The sequence below is a fragment of the Chaetura pelagica genome, unplaced genomic scaffold (assembly GCF_000747805.2).
Source record: "Chaetura pelagica isolate M959 unplaced genomic scaffold, ChaPel_1.0 scaffold330, whole genome shotgun sequence".
NCBI lineage: Eukaryota > Metazoa > Chordata > Aves > Apodiformes > Apodidae > Chaetura > Chaetura pelagica.
Genome location: NW_009951918.1, coordinates 908338 through 923198, shown reverse-complemented (window position 1 = coordinate 923198; position 14861 = coordinate 908338). Strand labels below are relative to the sequence as shown.

At 37.4% G+C, this 14861-nt stretch overlaps 1 protein-coding gene across 1 annotated transcript in view; it reads left to right on the top strand.

The window, feature by feature from the left end:
* Positions 1-14861, top strand: part of TRPM3 (transient receptor potential cation channel, subfamily M, member 3) — a gene marked incomplete at its 5' end in the record, with an annotated part of 233452 nt that overhangs the window by 129260 nt on the left and 89331 nt on the right. The window contains one exon of the mRNA XM_009995032.1: positions 14502-14676. Coding sequence (XP_009993334.1) covers positions 14502-14676 — 175 coding nt within the window. The remainder of the gene's footprint in view (positions 1-14501; positions 14677-14861) is intronic.

The following is a 14861-nucleotide window of genomic DNA, read 5'->3' as shown; positions in this document are numbered from 1 at the left end:
GTTTACAGTTTTCTTTCCCTTTTTTTTTTTTTTTTTTTTTTTAAATACAGTGGAATTATCAAAGGTAGTGAATAGGGTGGGAAAAGTAAGAGAGACTTTTTATGATAAAGGCTTTGCAAGTTGGAATAGAGATGACTGAGGTATTTAAAGTCCTGCATGGTTGCAGAAAAAATTACTGGGCAACTCAAGCAGTCCCAAAGCCATTGATATTTAGAGGCAAAGAGAGGGTTCCATAGAAATGGTACTGTTTATTTGCACTGTGTTTATTAGTTTTTCCACGGCAGCTGTCATTAGCCACAGCCAGAGGCAGAATATGAAGTTAAATGGTCCTTTCACCTCATCTTTTACCATCATGATGATTAAATTCACATTGTGATCAGACTGAAGTCCCTGCTTTTCTCTCGAAGTTGTTTGTTTTTCTTTCATAATCATGTACTACTTTACTACATAAAAAGAAAAGTAAATAGTCACTTCTGCTTTGATAAAATAAAATACGACATCTGAATATTAGTATTATTATTTCTGTAGTATACAGATGCTTAATTTCATTGGGGAGTTAATATATTTCTAGATATTGTTAATATCTATATTTGATATTTCTAGATATTGTTAATATCTAGATATATTGTTAATATATTTCTAGATATTTTTAATTATTTTTTTTCCTGTGTAATTTTCAGAAACTTGTACTTGCATAAAGCTACCATTAGGAGCCAAAACATAACACATATTTCAAAAGTGCTCCTAAGCACAGCCTTTCTGCTCGTAACTCTCTATAAACATGCAATTTTGAGGACAGGAACAGTGGAATGTTTTATGATACAGGCACTTGAAACTGGAATGAAACTAGGAAACACATTTAGACTCTTGGACATCAGATCATACTGAATTACAAGCAGACACAATGCGTAGAACATAAATTACCATGTTGGTGTGTTTAATCAAGCTTACTCTATGATAAGAATAGCCTGTGCTTAAATTAAAATGGTGTGCTGTTTACACTTTTTAATGCCACTGAACTACATGCACTACAGTCTTACTGTTTTTACAATATCAGAGTATGTATTGCTTCTTCTCAAAGAGCAGTGTGTAGGTATGTGTGTGCAGTGTGTGCATCCTAAGCAATGTGTGCATACCTATGCATTAGCAGATGGAGATAGTGTGATCTAATTCTATGTTGTCAAGAAAAAAACCAAAACCAAAACATTTGAAAATGGCAATTATGATGTAACTGTAGAAAGTTGTGCTGTAAATAATAATTATTTTCAGGATATTTATATGGGAAATTTGAGCTTGTGCAGTTAACAGCAAAACATTATATTGAAAAAATCTTTATGTTAAAAAATGAGTTTATTTAGAGAGATTTAACTTAATTCAAGCTGGGACAAGAGGTTTACCTGATGAAAAGTGACTGATGGAGAAACTTCTAAACTTTGGTGGTTAAAGCCAAATGCTTGCCTGACATCTTCAAACACCTACAAAAACAAACAAACAAAAAAGGATTTCTCCTCTCTGGTTTCTCTCTGGCACCTTCTCCCTGCCCCCACCCCAGCCTCCAGGAGTGTCTCTATCTTTAACCTCTTCCTCCCAAACCTGGCTCTCTTAGAAACATAAAAAAACTTGGGTCTCACAACACTTCCTTAGAATAGAAATCTAAGACAACTGTTAAGAAGGAGGTTTGTTAGCAAGATTTACGCATCTTGGTCCAGTGACATTCAGAGTGTTTCTGCCACATTTTGTTTTCCTCTTTTTTAAAATAAGGTGACTGAGTATTGCCCAGTCTCTAGTTAATAGAAAGGTGACCATATGGATGAGAGAAGGACCACCTGCCCTGTTGGGTCAGCCAAACAGATGGCTGCTTTCTGACTCTTTTCCCTACCATCATTCCTAGCAAAGAAATGGAGATCCTTGGCCCTGTGCATGCAGGGGCTCTGCTTCTGAGAAGGGATCTTTGTCCAAACAGAAGTGTGTTCAGCCATGTGTGTGTGTCCTGTCTTCTTTTTTCCAAATGTAAGCATATGGAGTGGTGAAAAAAACTGAGAGCATCAGACTTTTTTTGTGTGTGCTGGAGAGTCAGGAAAGGTAACATTTCTTAATCACCAAACAAAAGACCAGAGAGCTAGGAAACAGAACAGATTTAGGAACTAATAAACAGTTAACTTCTTATTTCACATCCTGTCCCCAGACAAAAGTGCTGAAAGCAGATTTTATATTTATTTTTAATCCTGCCTAACTTCTACATGCTATGCTTGTAATTTCTTATTTACTTTGCTTCAGCTTTATCTTTCTCCAGTGCAGTGAGAGCTCTCCTGGACGTTTGGAATCACATGCTATTCACAAAGGGAAACTTCAAGCACAAAATTGTATTCCCTGCAAATAGATTGGGACAGTGGCAGTCTCTCTAATAAAATTGAAGATTAAATCAGGTTGTTAAATATGCCAGATAATTCTGAAAGACTAAATTGCTTTATTCCTACCATGTCATCACTCTCAGACACTCAGTAGTATCTGATGTCCTGAATGAGTGTACCATAACATGTTAATAAAAAGCTTGGCTTATGCTCCCTATGAACACTAGAGAAAGGATTTCATTGAATACCCTGTTTTCACTCTACCTTTTTAGCTTTTATGACTTCCATAGCTCATATTTTGTCCACAGCAAATATTTAGGAATTTAAAAATGCTTTCCAGGCAAGCAGAGAGTGCAATTGCATTTGTGGGTCGATCTGAGTCTACAGGTTCAGGATAGTCACTCAGTTGTGCATTTTACTAGAGGTCAATTTAATGCTTCAATGCTCAGGGCAGTTATTTCTTATTTTCACAAGTGAAAACAATTTTAACACAGTCCAGTAACCATTCCTTGCAGTGAACCACAAATTGTCTCAAAATCATGAAGTTTTGAAGTGCTTTGTTTTGTAACAAGAAATGTTTCTGATACTATTTCAAAATCAAAAGGAAATATTGAAAGTGATGTGATCAGAAATGTTCCTATTTTCCAATTCACACAAGTGTTTGAGTACTGGACTCTGCAGGAATTTAAAGGTAGGGAGATCACCTTAAGATATGCTCTGAAAGGAAAGTATCTTCATGACCATCTCTACTGTATGGTTTAATTTGAACAACATTACATGGATAATTTGACAGCCCCTGTAAAAAATTTTACATTGAAATGTGGGAGTAAAACAATTTTATATGGGTTTCATACAGACTGGATCAGACCTTCGAAGGTCTCCAGTCTGAGCCTCAATTCAAAGTTGATTGTTAATGCTAGATAAGCTTGTCCCTTAGCTTTGCTTAGACAAGCCTGAAAACCTCCAATAATGGAGACCATATGGGTCCAGAAAAATGTTTGGAAACTTCCCCCATCCCATCATCAATATCTGATCTGGAGCTTCCCCAAACAACCATTTGTAGCTATTTTCCCTTCATAGGACCTGGTCCTAGCAAAGAAGAGTATGGCCCTAACACCTTGTTAATAACCTTACAGGTAGTTGTAGGCAAGTATTAGATTACTCCTTAGACTTCTTTTCAAAAGATTAAACAAGCCCTGCTGTCTCAAACCCTCCTCTTCAGACATGCTCTCTAGGCCACTATATACCTTAGGAACTTTCATCTGAATGCTCTCCAGTTTCTCCTCATCCTACTTGAAGTGGACATCCCAAACCCAAATCCAGTAATTCAGATGCAGATCCACTAGTGAGGAACAGAGTGAGAGTAGGATTAGAACACAGAACATGTTCCCTAATGAACTTCAAGTACATGATTGCCTTATGTGCACTGAGTACTAGGATCAGTGCTGTTTTAACATCTTTGTTGGAGACATGGACAGTGGGATTGAGTGTCTCCTCAGCAAGTTTGCTTATGATACCAAGCTGTGTGGTGTGGTTGATGCCCTAGAAAAAAGGGATGCCATCCAGAGGGACCTTGACAGGCTGGATATTGGGTAGAGAAGAAAATTTGGACAGGATTATATGTCAACAGTATCTGTTCATGTGACCCGTGGACTTCCCTTTGTCATCCTATGCCTGAGAATATATGAATGGGGCTGGGAAGGCAAAGGGACGTTCAACTGTCATCACTAGCATCTTCTCTGACCATTGCATCATCATCAAATGCATTGGAATTCTCACATCTTTCAGACTTTCCCTTCATATTCTGTGCAACCCTGGAGGCATTTTCAAAACTTTGTATCTGGGAAGGTGTAGGTACAGATTTCTTTATAGGAGAGTAAGCCTGCTGCAACTTTGCTGTTAAATCTGAGTAAAACTCAGAACTGTTTGAAGCTTGACTCATTTAAGATTTGTTAGTGGTCAAAAACTTGAGCCTTTTTCATCAAAATTGTTGTGACATTGGTGAATCAGGCACTAGATACAAAAATATCTCAAAAAGGGCTAAGAAACCACAGGCAAGTTAAAAATTGTTCTTGAAGCCCAGATAAACAGACGATTGAGTGCAAGTGCACTCATGTCACTTGGATTTCTGTACACATAGAGCATATAATGAACCTCCAAACACGTAGAAGTTCCACCTAATTTATGAAAACAGAAAACTTAAACTTGTTCAGAAGTGTGTAGAATGAGTTTTTCTCCCTTTAAAAAAACAAACAAACAAAAAACCCCAAACAAACAACAAAAAAAACCCCTGCAATTTCTCTCTCTTATTGTTGAGTAATCCTTTCAAGGATTACAAGATACGTCTGTCTAATTTTTGCCGTATCTGCAATAAGTAGTAACTGATTATGCTCTGGGGAAGATAAGAGGTAAGGAAAAGGGAGAGCATCTGGGGAATGTTCCTGGCTCTCTGGGTAATAATACCCATCATCCTGCTCCATCATCCTGTGAAAGCAAGCTACATTCCCTTTTTTCCAGCCATGTTCACTTAGTAGGTACTAATATAATTGTTCTGACGGCAAGCCTACTGCAGCTGTGATTTGCAGAGCTGGGGGAAGCTGTTATATTGTATATGCAGGTGACTATCTATTTGCTATTGATATTTTAGCAAAAATAGCTTCTTGCACACCTGGAGCTGTTTCCAACAGGCTGCAAAAAATAGCCTCGGGGAAGGGGGTGGGGAGGGGAAACAACCAACAAAAAGAAAGCACACAACAACAACAATGACAACCCAAACTCACACGACAAGCTGGAATGTTGTTTCAGTGTAACCTAATGGGAAGGACCTGGATTATTTCAGGATATACTCTGCTATGACTTACACCTTCTGAGGCAGCTGGGATGTAGGCAGTACAACATGGATGTCCAAAGGTGACACTTTAGACTGGGCAAACTGACACTTTAGTGTGGGCAAACTTTTTAGACTGTTGTAAATCCAATGCCATTTAAAATCTATTTAAGCAGTGCTAAACCTGTGGTTAGGCACGTCCTGTAAACAATCAAAGTGCAGTATCTGTTGACTCTTTATCACTGTAAGGCAAATATTAGTTCAGAAATTAAAAATTATATTAATCAAATGTTTAAATTCTTGCTGGGTGGACTTTGTCTTATAAAAATTCCAGAGCATATTTAATTGTTTACCCAATCTGTGTAAATACCTCTCACTAGGATATCCAAGTGCTATGCAAACAGTCGGACCAAGATGATTCTGAAAGCCACGGGTTTTGTGTGTTATGTTTCTTCAGCCTTTGCTGATGAAACAACTCTACTAGCCCCATAAAATACAGCAATGGCCTGGAAGTTGCAGTTTTAAGATAAACTTCTTGAGCTAAGATTGTCCTAGTCACACCCAGGGTGTGAGTAGGTCCTGCATCAGAGCCATACAAGTATTTGTCAGCTAGCAAGAACAGCAATTTGTCAGGGAAGAGAGAGGCACTAGCACAGGGGTTGTGAAGCCATCATGGAGTTCAGGGAGTTTTTAATTCCAGATGTTCAGGTAGCACAATGTTCCTGAAGTCATAGCTGCAGAGGAAGCTGTGGTCCAGATTAACAGGCATTTATTTTAGTGATTTATCCCTTATAATAAAGGAACATTTTCCATTGGCTGGGACAACATTAAATAAAAATAATAATAAAAAAATAAAAACCAATAAACAATAAAAATAATAATAAAAAAAAATTAAAAAGTTTTCTCCATAAAGCAGACTAGGAAGGCAGGAAAATCTGGAAGAAACAGAGGATCCTAATTATGTAAAAACACAGAATGACAGAATCATCATGGTTGGAAAAGACCTTTAATAGCACTGAGTCCAACTGTCCACCCAGGAGAAAAAACAAAAAACCAACCAAAACAAAACAGACAGAAAAAAAGCCATGACAAACAACACCCACCACTACAGCATGTAGTGAAGTGCCAAGTCTACATGTTTTCTGAATTCCTACAGGGACGGTGACTCCATCACCTCTCATGGGAAGCCCATTTGAGTGCCTGACTACTCTTTCAATGAATAAATCCTTTCTAATACCCAGACTAAACCTGCCCTGATACAGGCCAGGTTCAGGCTATTTCCTCTAGTCCTGTTATTCACCTGGGAAAAGAGACCAACACCCACCTCACTACATCCTTTCATGTAGCTGTAGAGACCAATGAGGACTTCTCTCGGCCTCTTCTCCGAATTAAACACTCCCAGTTCCCTCAGCCTCTCCTCACAGGATTTATTTTCTAGACCATAAAGAACACCCCCCCCCTAACATTGTGTGTGACAGTAAAAGTTTAAAATTACCTTGGATTCCATGTAAATTCATTTTACTTCTGCAGATGAAGGGATATAAAAGATCAACTTTCAGGAAGCCTGTGGGGCATTTGGGCTAAACCTGTACAAAGTGCTTTTGAGTGCACTGTGCTTCTGCAAACTGTTGCAGGCACAAAAATGTGTATATATCTGTTGATTTCTATTTTTTTACTTTTATTTTATGACCGTATTCACCAGCCACTGAGAGAGCATTGAGTTCACCCCTTACAAAAGCAATTGTCCTAAAAGAACTTTGCAGGTAGAAAGGTAGCTGTTGCCCACACCTCGTAGACCTTTTGCAGGATGTACTGAAGTTAGAGGCCTGAAACAAATCTAAAGCCTCTCACAGAAACTTTCTACTGCTAAGAGTTCAGTGCCTTGCTAACTCAAATAAGTACTTGACAACCTGTGACGTGATGACCAGTGGAGAAGCCTGATACTTGAGGGACCCCAGTGTTGGCAGTGCATCCAGGTCCAAGAAAGTTTAGCAGTTTCTTTAGGACCTGGTGGATGGTGCTGTGCAAAGCTGCGGAGACCTCTTGACCATGCAAATATACCTATTTTCTTGAAGAACTCAGAGGCCATTTCACTTCAGTGTTGCTATATACATCCCTGTACATGCCTGTGGCAGGTTCAGAATTTCAAGGAAGGGTGAGAATCCTGTTTCCAGAGTGTACAGATAAGCAGTGTGTATCTCCTTAAGAAAAGACTTCAAGATGTCCGTCTGACTGTACATGCACTGTGTGTAGGTTTCTTGTGGGCTTTGTTCTCCCCATCCCTGGGGACAGCTTGGACTTGCTGGGTGTGTCCATGGTGACTGTCTTATGTGCACCATAAGCCTGAAGTTCCTCCATTCAGTTCTTACATTAAGTTCTTCAGTTGTCTTCTGGAGAATTTGCTCTACAGATGCACATTGTGTGGGAGATGTGACAGAGATTTCCAGATATATGCCAGTCTTGTGCCAATAGCTGTGCAGTAACTCCTCTAAGTGAGGACAACCACAGGCCCCAACATCTCAAATAAATCCAAAATAATTACAAGTTATCCAAACAAAATTTCCAGGTAGAAAAAGAAAATTAGTGTCCGGGAACCCACAGCAACATGTCTGACCTGATCACAGAACCACAGAATCACAGCATCACAGAATGTTAGGGGTTGGAAGGGACCTCTGAAGATCATTGAGTCCAAACCCCCTGTGAGAGCAGAACCAAAAAACTAGGGCAGATCACTCTGGAAGGCATCCAGATAGGTCTTGAAAGTCTCTAGAACCAATCTGGGCAGTCGGTTCCAGTGCTCTGTAACCCTCACAGTAAAGAAGTCCTTCGTCATGTTGAGGTAGAACTTCCCGTGCTCGAGTTTGAATCCATTGCCACTTGTCCTATCACAGGGCACAAGTGAAAAGAGCTTGTCCCTGCCTTCTTGATGCCCAGCCCTCATGTATTTACAGACATTAATTAGTTCCCCCCTCAGTCTTCTCCTCCCTAAAGTGAAAAGCCCCAGGTCTCTTAGCCTTTTCTCATAAGGCAGGTGTTCCAGTCCCTTAAGCATCCTCGTAGCCCTTCATTGGACTCTCTCCAGTAGATCCCTGTCCCTCTGGAACTGGGAGCCCAGAACTGGACACAAGACTCCAAGTGAGGTCACACCAGTGCCAAGTAGAGGGGGAGGAGAACCTCCCTTGATCTACTGGAGACACTTGTCCTAATGCACTCCAAGATACTATTGGCCTTCTTGGCCACAAGGGCACATTGTTGTCCCATGGATAAATGATGAAGGAGTAAAGGTGGCCAGCACGAAGTCAACTGAGATTCATCTACTACCATCCAGTGTTAAGATGCAGAAATTTGAGGTATTTCTGTCAGGGACAGTGAACTCCAGTCTTTCAGTTTTATTTGCAAATATCTCAGAGGTGAATTTAGAAATAGTACACAACATTCTGTTAAGTACCAGTTATGCATATAAGCACACTTAAAAACATGATTAGTAAATGCATTTTGTAGTAAATGAGGCATTTTATTCACTTCTTGGTCCACAAAAAAAAATTAGTAACTCATGTTTAGTTCTTCATAAAAAGAATTAGTAATAATTTATAAGATAGATATAGATTATTTATATACTCACAGTATAAAATATTCATGTTTTCCCAAGAACTTGGAAAGCAAAGTAGGTCTTCTGCGAAGTCTGGTAGATTTTTAAAAAATTCCTTCTCACACAGCACATACATTATGCAGTTTTTCCTTGCTGGCATATCCAAATTCATTCATTTCTTCTTGTTTATTGCTTTAACTTACATATTCATGCCCTATTGCTGTGTCAAGGGGAAAATGGGTTTATTTTTCTGTGTTGTAACATCAAAGCCTACAAGTTACCACTCCTGGATACCAGGACAAATGTTTTGATATGTACATACCTTTCTGGAATCACAATTGTCTGAAAGTCTCTCACTGGCTCTGTTGCTGGCCACAGAGGCAATAACACAAAAATGAAGCTTTAGATTGACTGTATAAATCTTTCATACAGTATTGCACCAGCAATATCTACAATCACTGACTCTCTGAAACACTTAGCAATCTGGTCTACCCTGCATAAATCCTTACTTTCTGAAATGCTCTAAATACAAATTCTTTTCTTACAAATTAAGGTAATGATGAGCCTCAGAGAAGTGATTAGAAGTCCTGGGTACTTGGTACTATTCCATCTCCTTTTTAGATGAATCATTATACAAGATGAAAATAAAAAACTGTTTTGTCTGTGTTCTATTAATTAAGTCACGAGAGACTACCTGTCTTTTTGCTTTTATAGCAGGATTGCTGAAACTTCAGTATTTGAGATGGAGATCTTACTGAATGAGAAGTAGTAATATGCAAGTTTGTATGAGGTATTTCACAACTGTAGTACTGTAGTCCAACTTTTCATCAGCATGTTTTTATCTCAGCATTGCCTCCTTTCTGACAATCTCCACTCAAGGAAGGAAGAAACTCTTTTTATAACAGTGATGTCCTTGGCTTTGTAAAGAATGTAATATCTTCAGATTTAGCACCTCTCTTCCCAGCCTGATGTTATTCTTCTGAATGAAGGGCAGAAACAAGAGGCTCCCTGTGCATACAATTGGCACTTCTAGCTGCTTCTTTGCAGGCTATTGTGTAGTGTGCGTGCATGAGCTGAAACAGTGCTCTTGCAAAGAATTCCTGACTCTTGTGTTTCTAAGGAGATACAGAGATGTAGAAGGAAAAACATTTTGTTTACCAGTTAAAGAGAAGTACATCGGGTATTTTTCACAAAGTCAGAGGTTCTGTCTTACTGGCACCACATGCCAGCATTTTTCAAATTGTGCAGGTGTTACAGGAACACAAGGAAAGGTCAGTTCACAATTTCATAGATGCAAAATTGTTAACAAATGCAGTGTTAATATCTAATCAGGAATAGTCAGTCACTGTCTTCCTATCGACTGAAATTTTTCTACAGACACTCCGCATTCATTTCTGAATTCCTAATATGTAGGAAGGAAGCCAAGCATATCCAGGATTTTTAGTATCAAACCATGTAAATATTTAATTCAAATTGCTCTGTGTTTTACCTGACAGTTATTGAGAGTCAGACTCCTTTGCTTTAACTATCTAAGCTTTTATTCTGGAACAAATGTAACATCACAAATAATTTAGATGTAATTTGGAACATCATAGAAAATGAAAATGTAATAATTCTCACTTACCCTCTTTACAAATTTGAAGATTCTCAAGCAGTCTTTATTCTCCACCATATCTATAGACTTCTTTTCACACACTGTGTATATCATCACTGCACAGAAATTGATCATCATAAACTTAGAAAACCTTGGAACATTACAATTCAGACACCTGTAGTCTACAGAGCTTTTCTGAAAGACAGAAGTGGTTACACTCTGAAGAAATATCATCAAAGGACTACTAACTGGTTTTAAAATATTACATTTAATTCCAGAAATGTACTTTCTAATTTCCCTTCCAATCTAAAGAAACAATATATTTTTTCAAACCATAATTATTTATGGAGAAAATGAAAGTAATAATAAAAAATCAATTCTGTTTGTTTAAACTTAGGAGGATTTCCAAAAGGAAAATGAGATTGTAAATACCAACTTTGTGTTTTAAGTCTTTGAGGGTTCACAAATAAATCTACCAGAATAATCAAAGGAGTTGCATTTCAATCTGGAGCTTAATTGTATATAATAAATTAAGGTTCTCATATTTTTAAAAAAATTCAAGGCTACAAACTTTCATTGAAAAGTGATTAATCACAGTGAAACACAACTGAAATTTGCAGAGAACTTTTATATGCCATGCAACGGGCGTAAGGGAAAGGGAGAAGAATGCAAGAGGAATTCTAGAAATGCTTTCAAATGGCCAGTTCATTGGCCTAAAAAGGAAACAATACTTCAGCTTTACACATTAGTCCTCATTATTTATAGTATTAGTATTATGTAGCTGATCAATATGCGGCAGAATACACAAAGTCTAAAAAAACTACCAGCAGACTGAAGGAACTTGCTTTAGCAACAGTTTGAGATACATAAGGTGACTGCATCCACAATGATTATTGAGCATCATTTCAACGTCAGAAAAATTTTCCCTTTTAGTCTTACCAGAAGGCTGTGAATACTTCACTTTTCAGATTGCCAAAAATCTTCTGAATTTTTATCTAAAACTATTAATGACCAATGTGCTGTACATCACAGGGATTTTCGAACATATTGTCTTTCACCTTTCAATTTGCTGAGGAAGATGGGCCAAATTATCCTAATCTTGTCTGATAAGGTGAGGTCTTGGTTCTCTTTATACTCCATTTGGCTTTTTCCTCCTTTTGTTCCAGTTCTTTTTGAACATGGGTGAGCATAGCTAGGGGCAGTATGTTGCATGGAATTTCATTAGTGTCTTGCACAATGGCACTGATGCGTCCATATTTCCTACTGAAAATACTTCACTGTGTGTATTCCAGGATCATACCTACCTGCTTTATGCTCTTGCTACACCTTCAAGATTCAGTTCTGTGTTTGGCTGGTTCACACATCTTGCTTTTCTAGTATTTCCTCCTAACAAATTTCAAGTTCGCTGCAGAACTTACTAATCACCAAGTAAATTACTTCGCATCTTACACTGTGAACTTTCTCCATCTCTATTACTCAATATTTAATGTCACCCAGGCTCAATTTTACTCATTACTGAGAATACTTCTTACCATGATAGTAGTACGAATTCTACTTCTTGTTTTGAAGTCATTAATAGTAATGATAGGATCAAGGTTACGTTTTTCATGACGCTCCATTAGTACTACATTTCCACCTAAAGCCCTACCCGTTAGTTAATTACATGCTTTCAATCTGTGCACTTATATTCAGCTTTGCTAAGATTTTAATGTATTGCTTTATATCAAATACTTTACAAAAGACCACCTTTAGTAAATGTAAGGATCAAGGCTTTTAAGCATACCATTCGATTTGGGGATTTTTTATCCTTAATGAAATAAAATGGGTCCTACCCATCAGTTCCCAGACAAAATTGCTGCACTCTCAAAGAGGAATGGTGATGTAAGTTTTCAGCAACTCTTGGTCAGAGTTCATGTCAGATCGGCTCTGTGGTCAATCTTTTGAGCAAGGAGGACTGAAACAAAAACAGTGAAAGCAAATTCTTACTCAACTACCAGGAGTTCATATCATTAAAAAAAAAGTACCGGGAGTATTGGCTGTATGGTGCAGCATAAAGAAAGGATGCGTAAGAAGCAGCAAGTACTGATAGTTCAAAAAACCTGGCAACATTACATTAGCCAGACCACTAGAAATTAAATAATAAAATATCTCTTTATAATTCTGCATTAAAATCTTTAACAGAAGAGAGTCTCTCATCAGTCGCCATGTCTTTATGTTGGGAAGTTTTATAAAGAAAAATATTCTGCAGCTTTATTCAGCTTGTGATAGCAATTGTTTTCAAAGTTTTTGTACTTGACATAACTATATGTAACTTTTTTTGTCACCTAGTAGCAAACTAAAACCTGGGCAGACTTATGACATGAGATTCTCTGCTATATCCTCAACCTTAACCAGATGTATCATATTACATTTATTGATATGGGAATAAAATAACATTATTTGTGAGATTCTCAGACAAGATGGGGGTTTATTGCTAATCTCTAGAAAGCACTTGTAAGGGATGAAATTTTAAGCATTATTAAAATGAATGTAGGTAAACAATGCAAATGTACAAATAAAATTCATCCTTTGCTTAAATCCCTTAAAGTTAATAAGAGTACATATTGGAAAAGTTAACCATCAGACTTATAAGTGAAAGTTATATGCAAAGTTCTTAATTTTCCTTTCTCATTTAACTCTCTGCCCCAAAATAACTTTACCACTAAATGGAATTAGTTATTAGATAGAGTTGATATTCAGGAGGTCCTCAGTACAATTAAAAATTAACCAGTGAGCTCTGTACAAATAATTCTGTTAATCACCTTGTTACATTCTACCTTTCTTACTCTCTTTCATTTTGTAATTCTGCTTACAGTTTTCTAAACATAAAAAACCACCATGCACTGTCCTTAAGTTATATAACCAAAAAGCCACAGCTGACAGTAAATGCAGCTATAACAAAGTATTCTGAGAGTCTCCAGGAAGCACTGTTTGCTTGTAAAGTCTTCAGGATGTACTTTAAACATTTTGCTTTTGTATATAAGAACTGAGGGTTTTTTCTCTTTCAAAGAACAGTTCATTTGTTGGTGGTAAATGAAATTCTTCAACATTTTTGTGACGTAGATGCACATAGATTTTCTTAGGAAAATACAGTTTAAAAGGAAGATGTCTCTCTGTTGACAAAAAAAATTAATGTCTCCAGTCTCAACTGTCAAGAAGTGACAGCCATAAAAGCCTTTCAAGCCAGATTAACACCAGTCTGGCGTCTCATTGCCTTTCTCTAAATATGAAAGACTTTTCCTGATAAAGCCTGTGCTGCCAGTTTTGCAGAGGATTCCTGTCTAAATGCACCACAACTATTGAAAATGAAGATGTGCCTTCTCTGATTCAACAGTAGCTCTGCAATGTCCCCAGTGTGAGGTCTGCAAATTAAGGAATATGCTCCAAAATTAGGAGAGAATTCAGATAACTGTGAGAATAACTAGAATTGTGAAGAAGAAAAAAAATTAAACAAAAATTAATTTTTTTTTTTTAATTGCATTGTCTTTTGACAAAGTATGTTTAGTTTATCACAGAGGAGGTTAAAAGGCTCTCCAGCTGTAACCTTATAATGCATTGGATATGGCAACTAGAGTATCATGGAGGGGATTTTAGAACAGCAAGCAAAGCTACTGGAAGACCTAATGACTGGAAACTGACATAATGAAAAATCTAGATTACAAGCAAGGTACAAAGTCACGACTATGAATGTTAGGAAGAATTATGGCAGCTTTCAAACTAAATTTTGATTTTTTGTCAAATTCCTTATCCAATTCAACCAGAAATATAGTATTTAAAACAGAAGGCAATTCTAGAAAATCCTGGTTTATGCAATGGAATTCATGAGATGGCTACACTGGTCCCTTCTGTCCTTAAAAATAATGATTTTCTGAATGCCCTTTTCTCTAACAAAACTTTGTACAGACACAATGCAGTAATTTAAGTCTGATTTTGATTTTTTTTATTTGTTTGTTTGTTTTTTCTGTTATGTTTTGTTTGCTTTGTTGGCTTTGCTTTTTGCTTTGTTTCCTTTGCTTTTTTGTTTTGTTTTGTTTTGTTTGTTTGTTCCTTTTCTTTTTTGTTTGGTTTTTTTTTGTTGTTTCTTTCTTTCTTTTACTCCAGGAATTGGTCAAGGGGTTCCAGTGGTGGCCCTCATTGTGGAAGGAGGTCCCAATGTTATCTCCATTGTTCTGGAGTACCTGCGAGACACTCCTCCTGTTCCTGTTGTGATATGCGATGGCAGCGGCCGGGCATCTGACATCCTTGCCTTTGGTCACAAATACTCTGAAGAAGGAGGGTAAGTCATTTCCTAGTGTGTGTTTTTGCTCCATCCACAGGTTAAGTTTGGTGCTACGACAGAGCCCAGGAAATTATTAGCAATATAATGCAAAAACAATAACTTCCTCACACAACTGTTTCCATCATCATCAGTAAAGGTGAAATATGAAAGAAAAAAGTGGTCATTAAAGCAACACTAAGTGA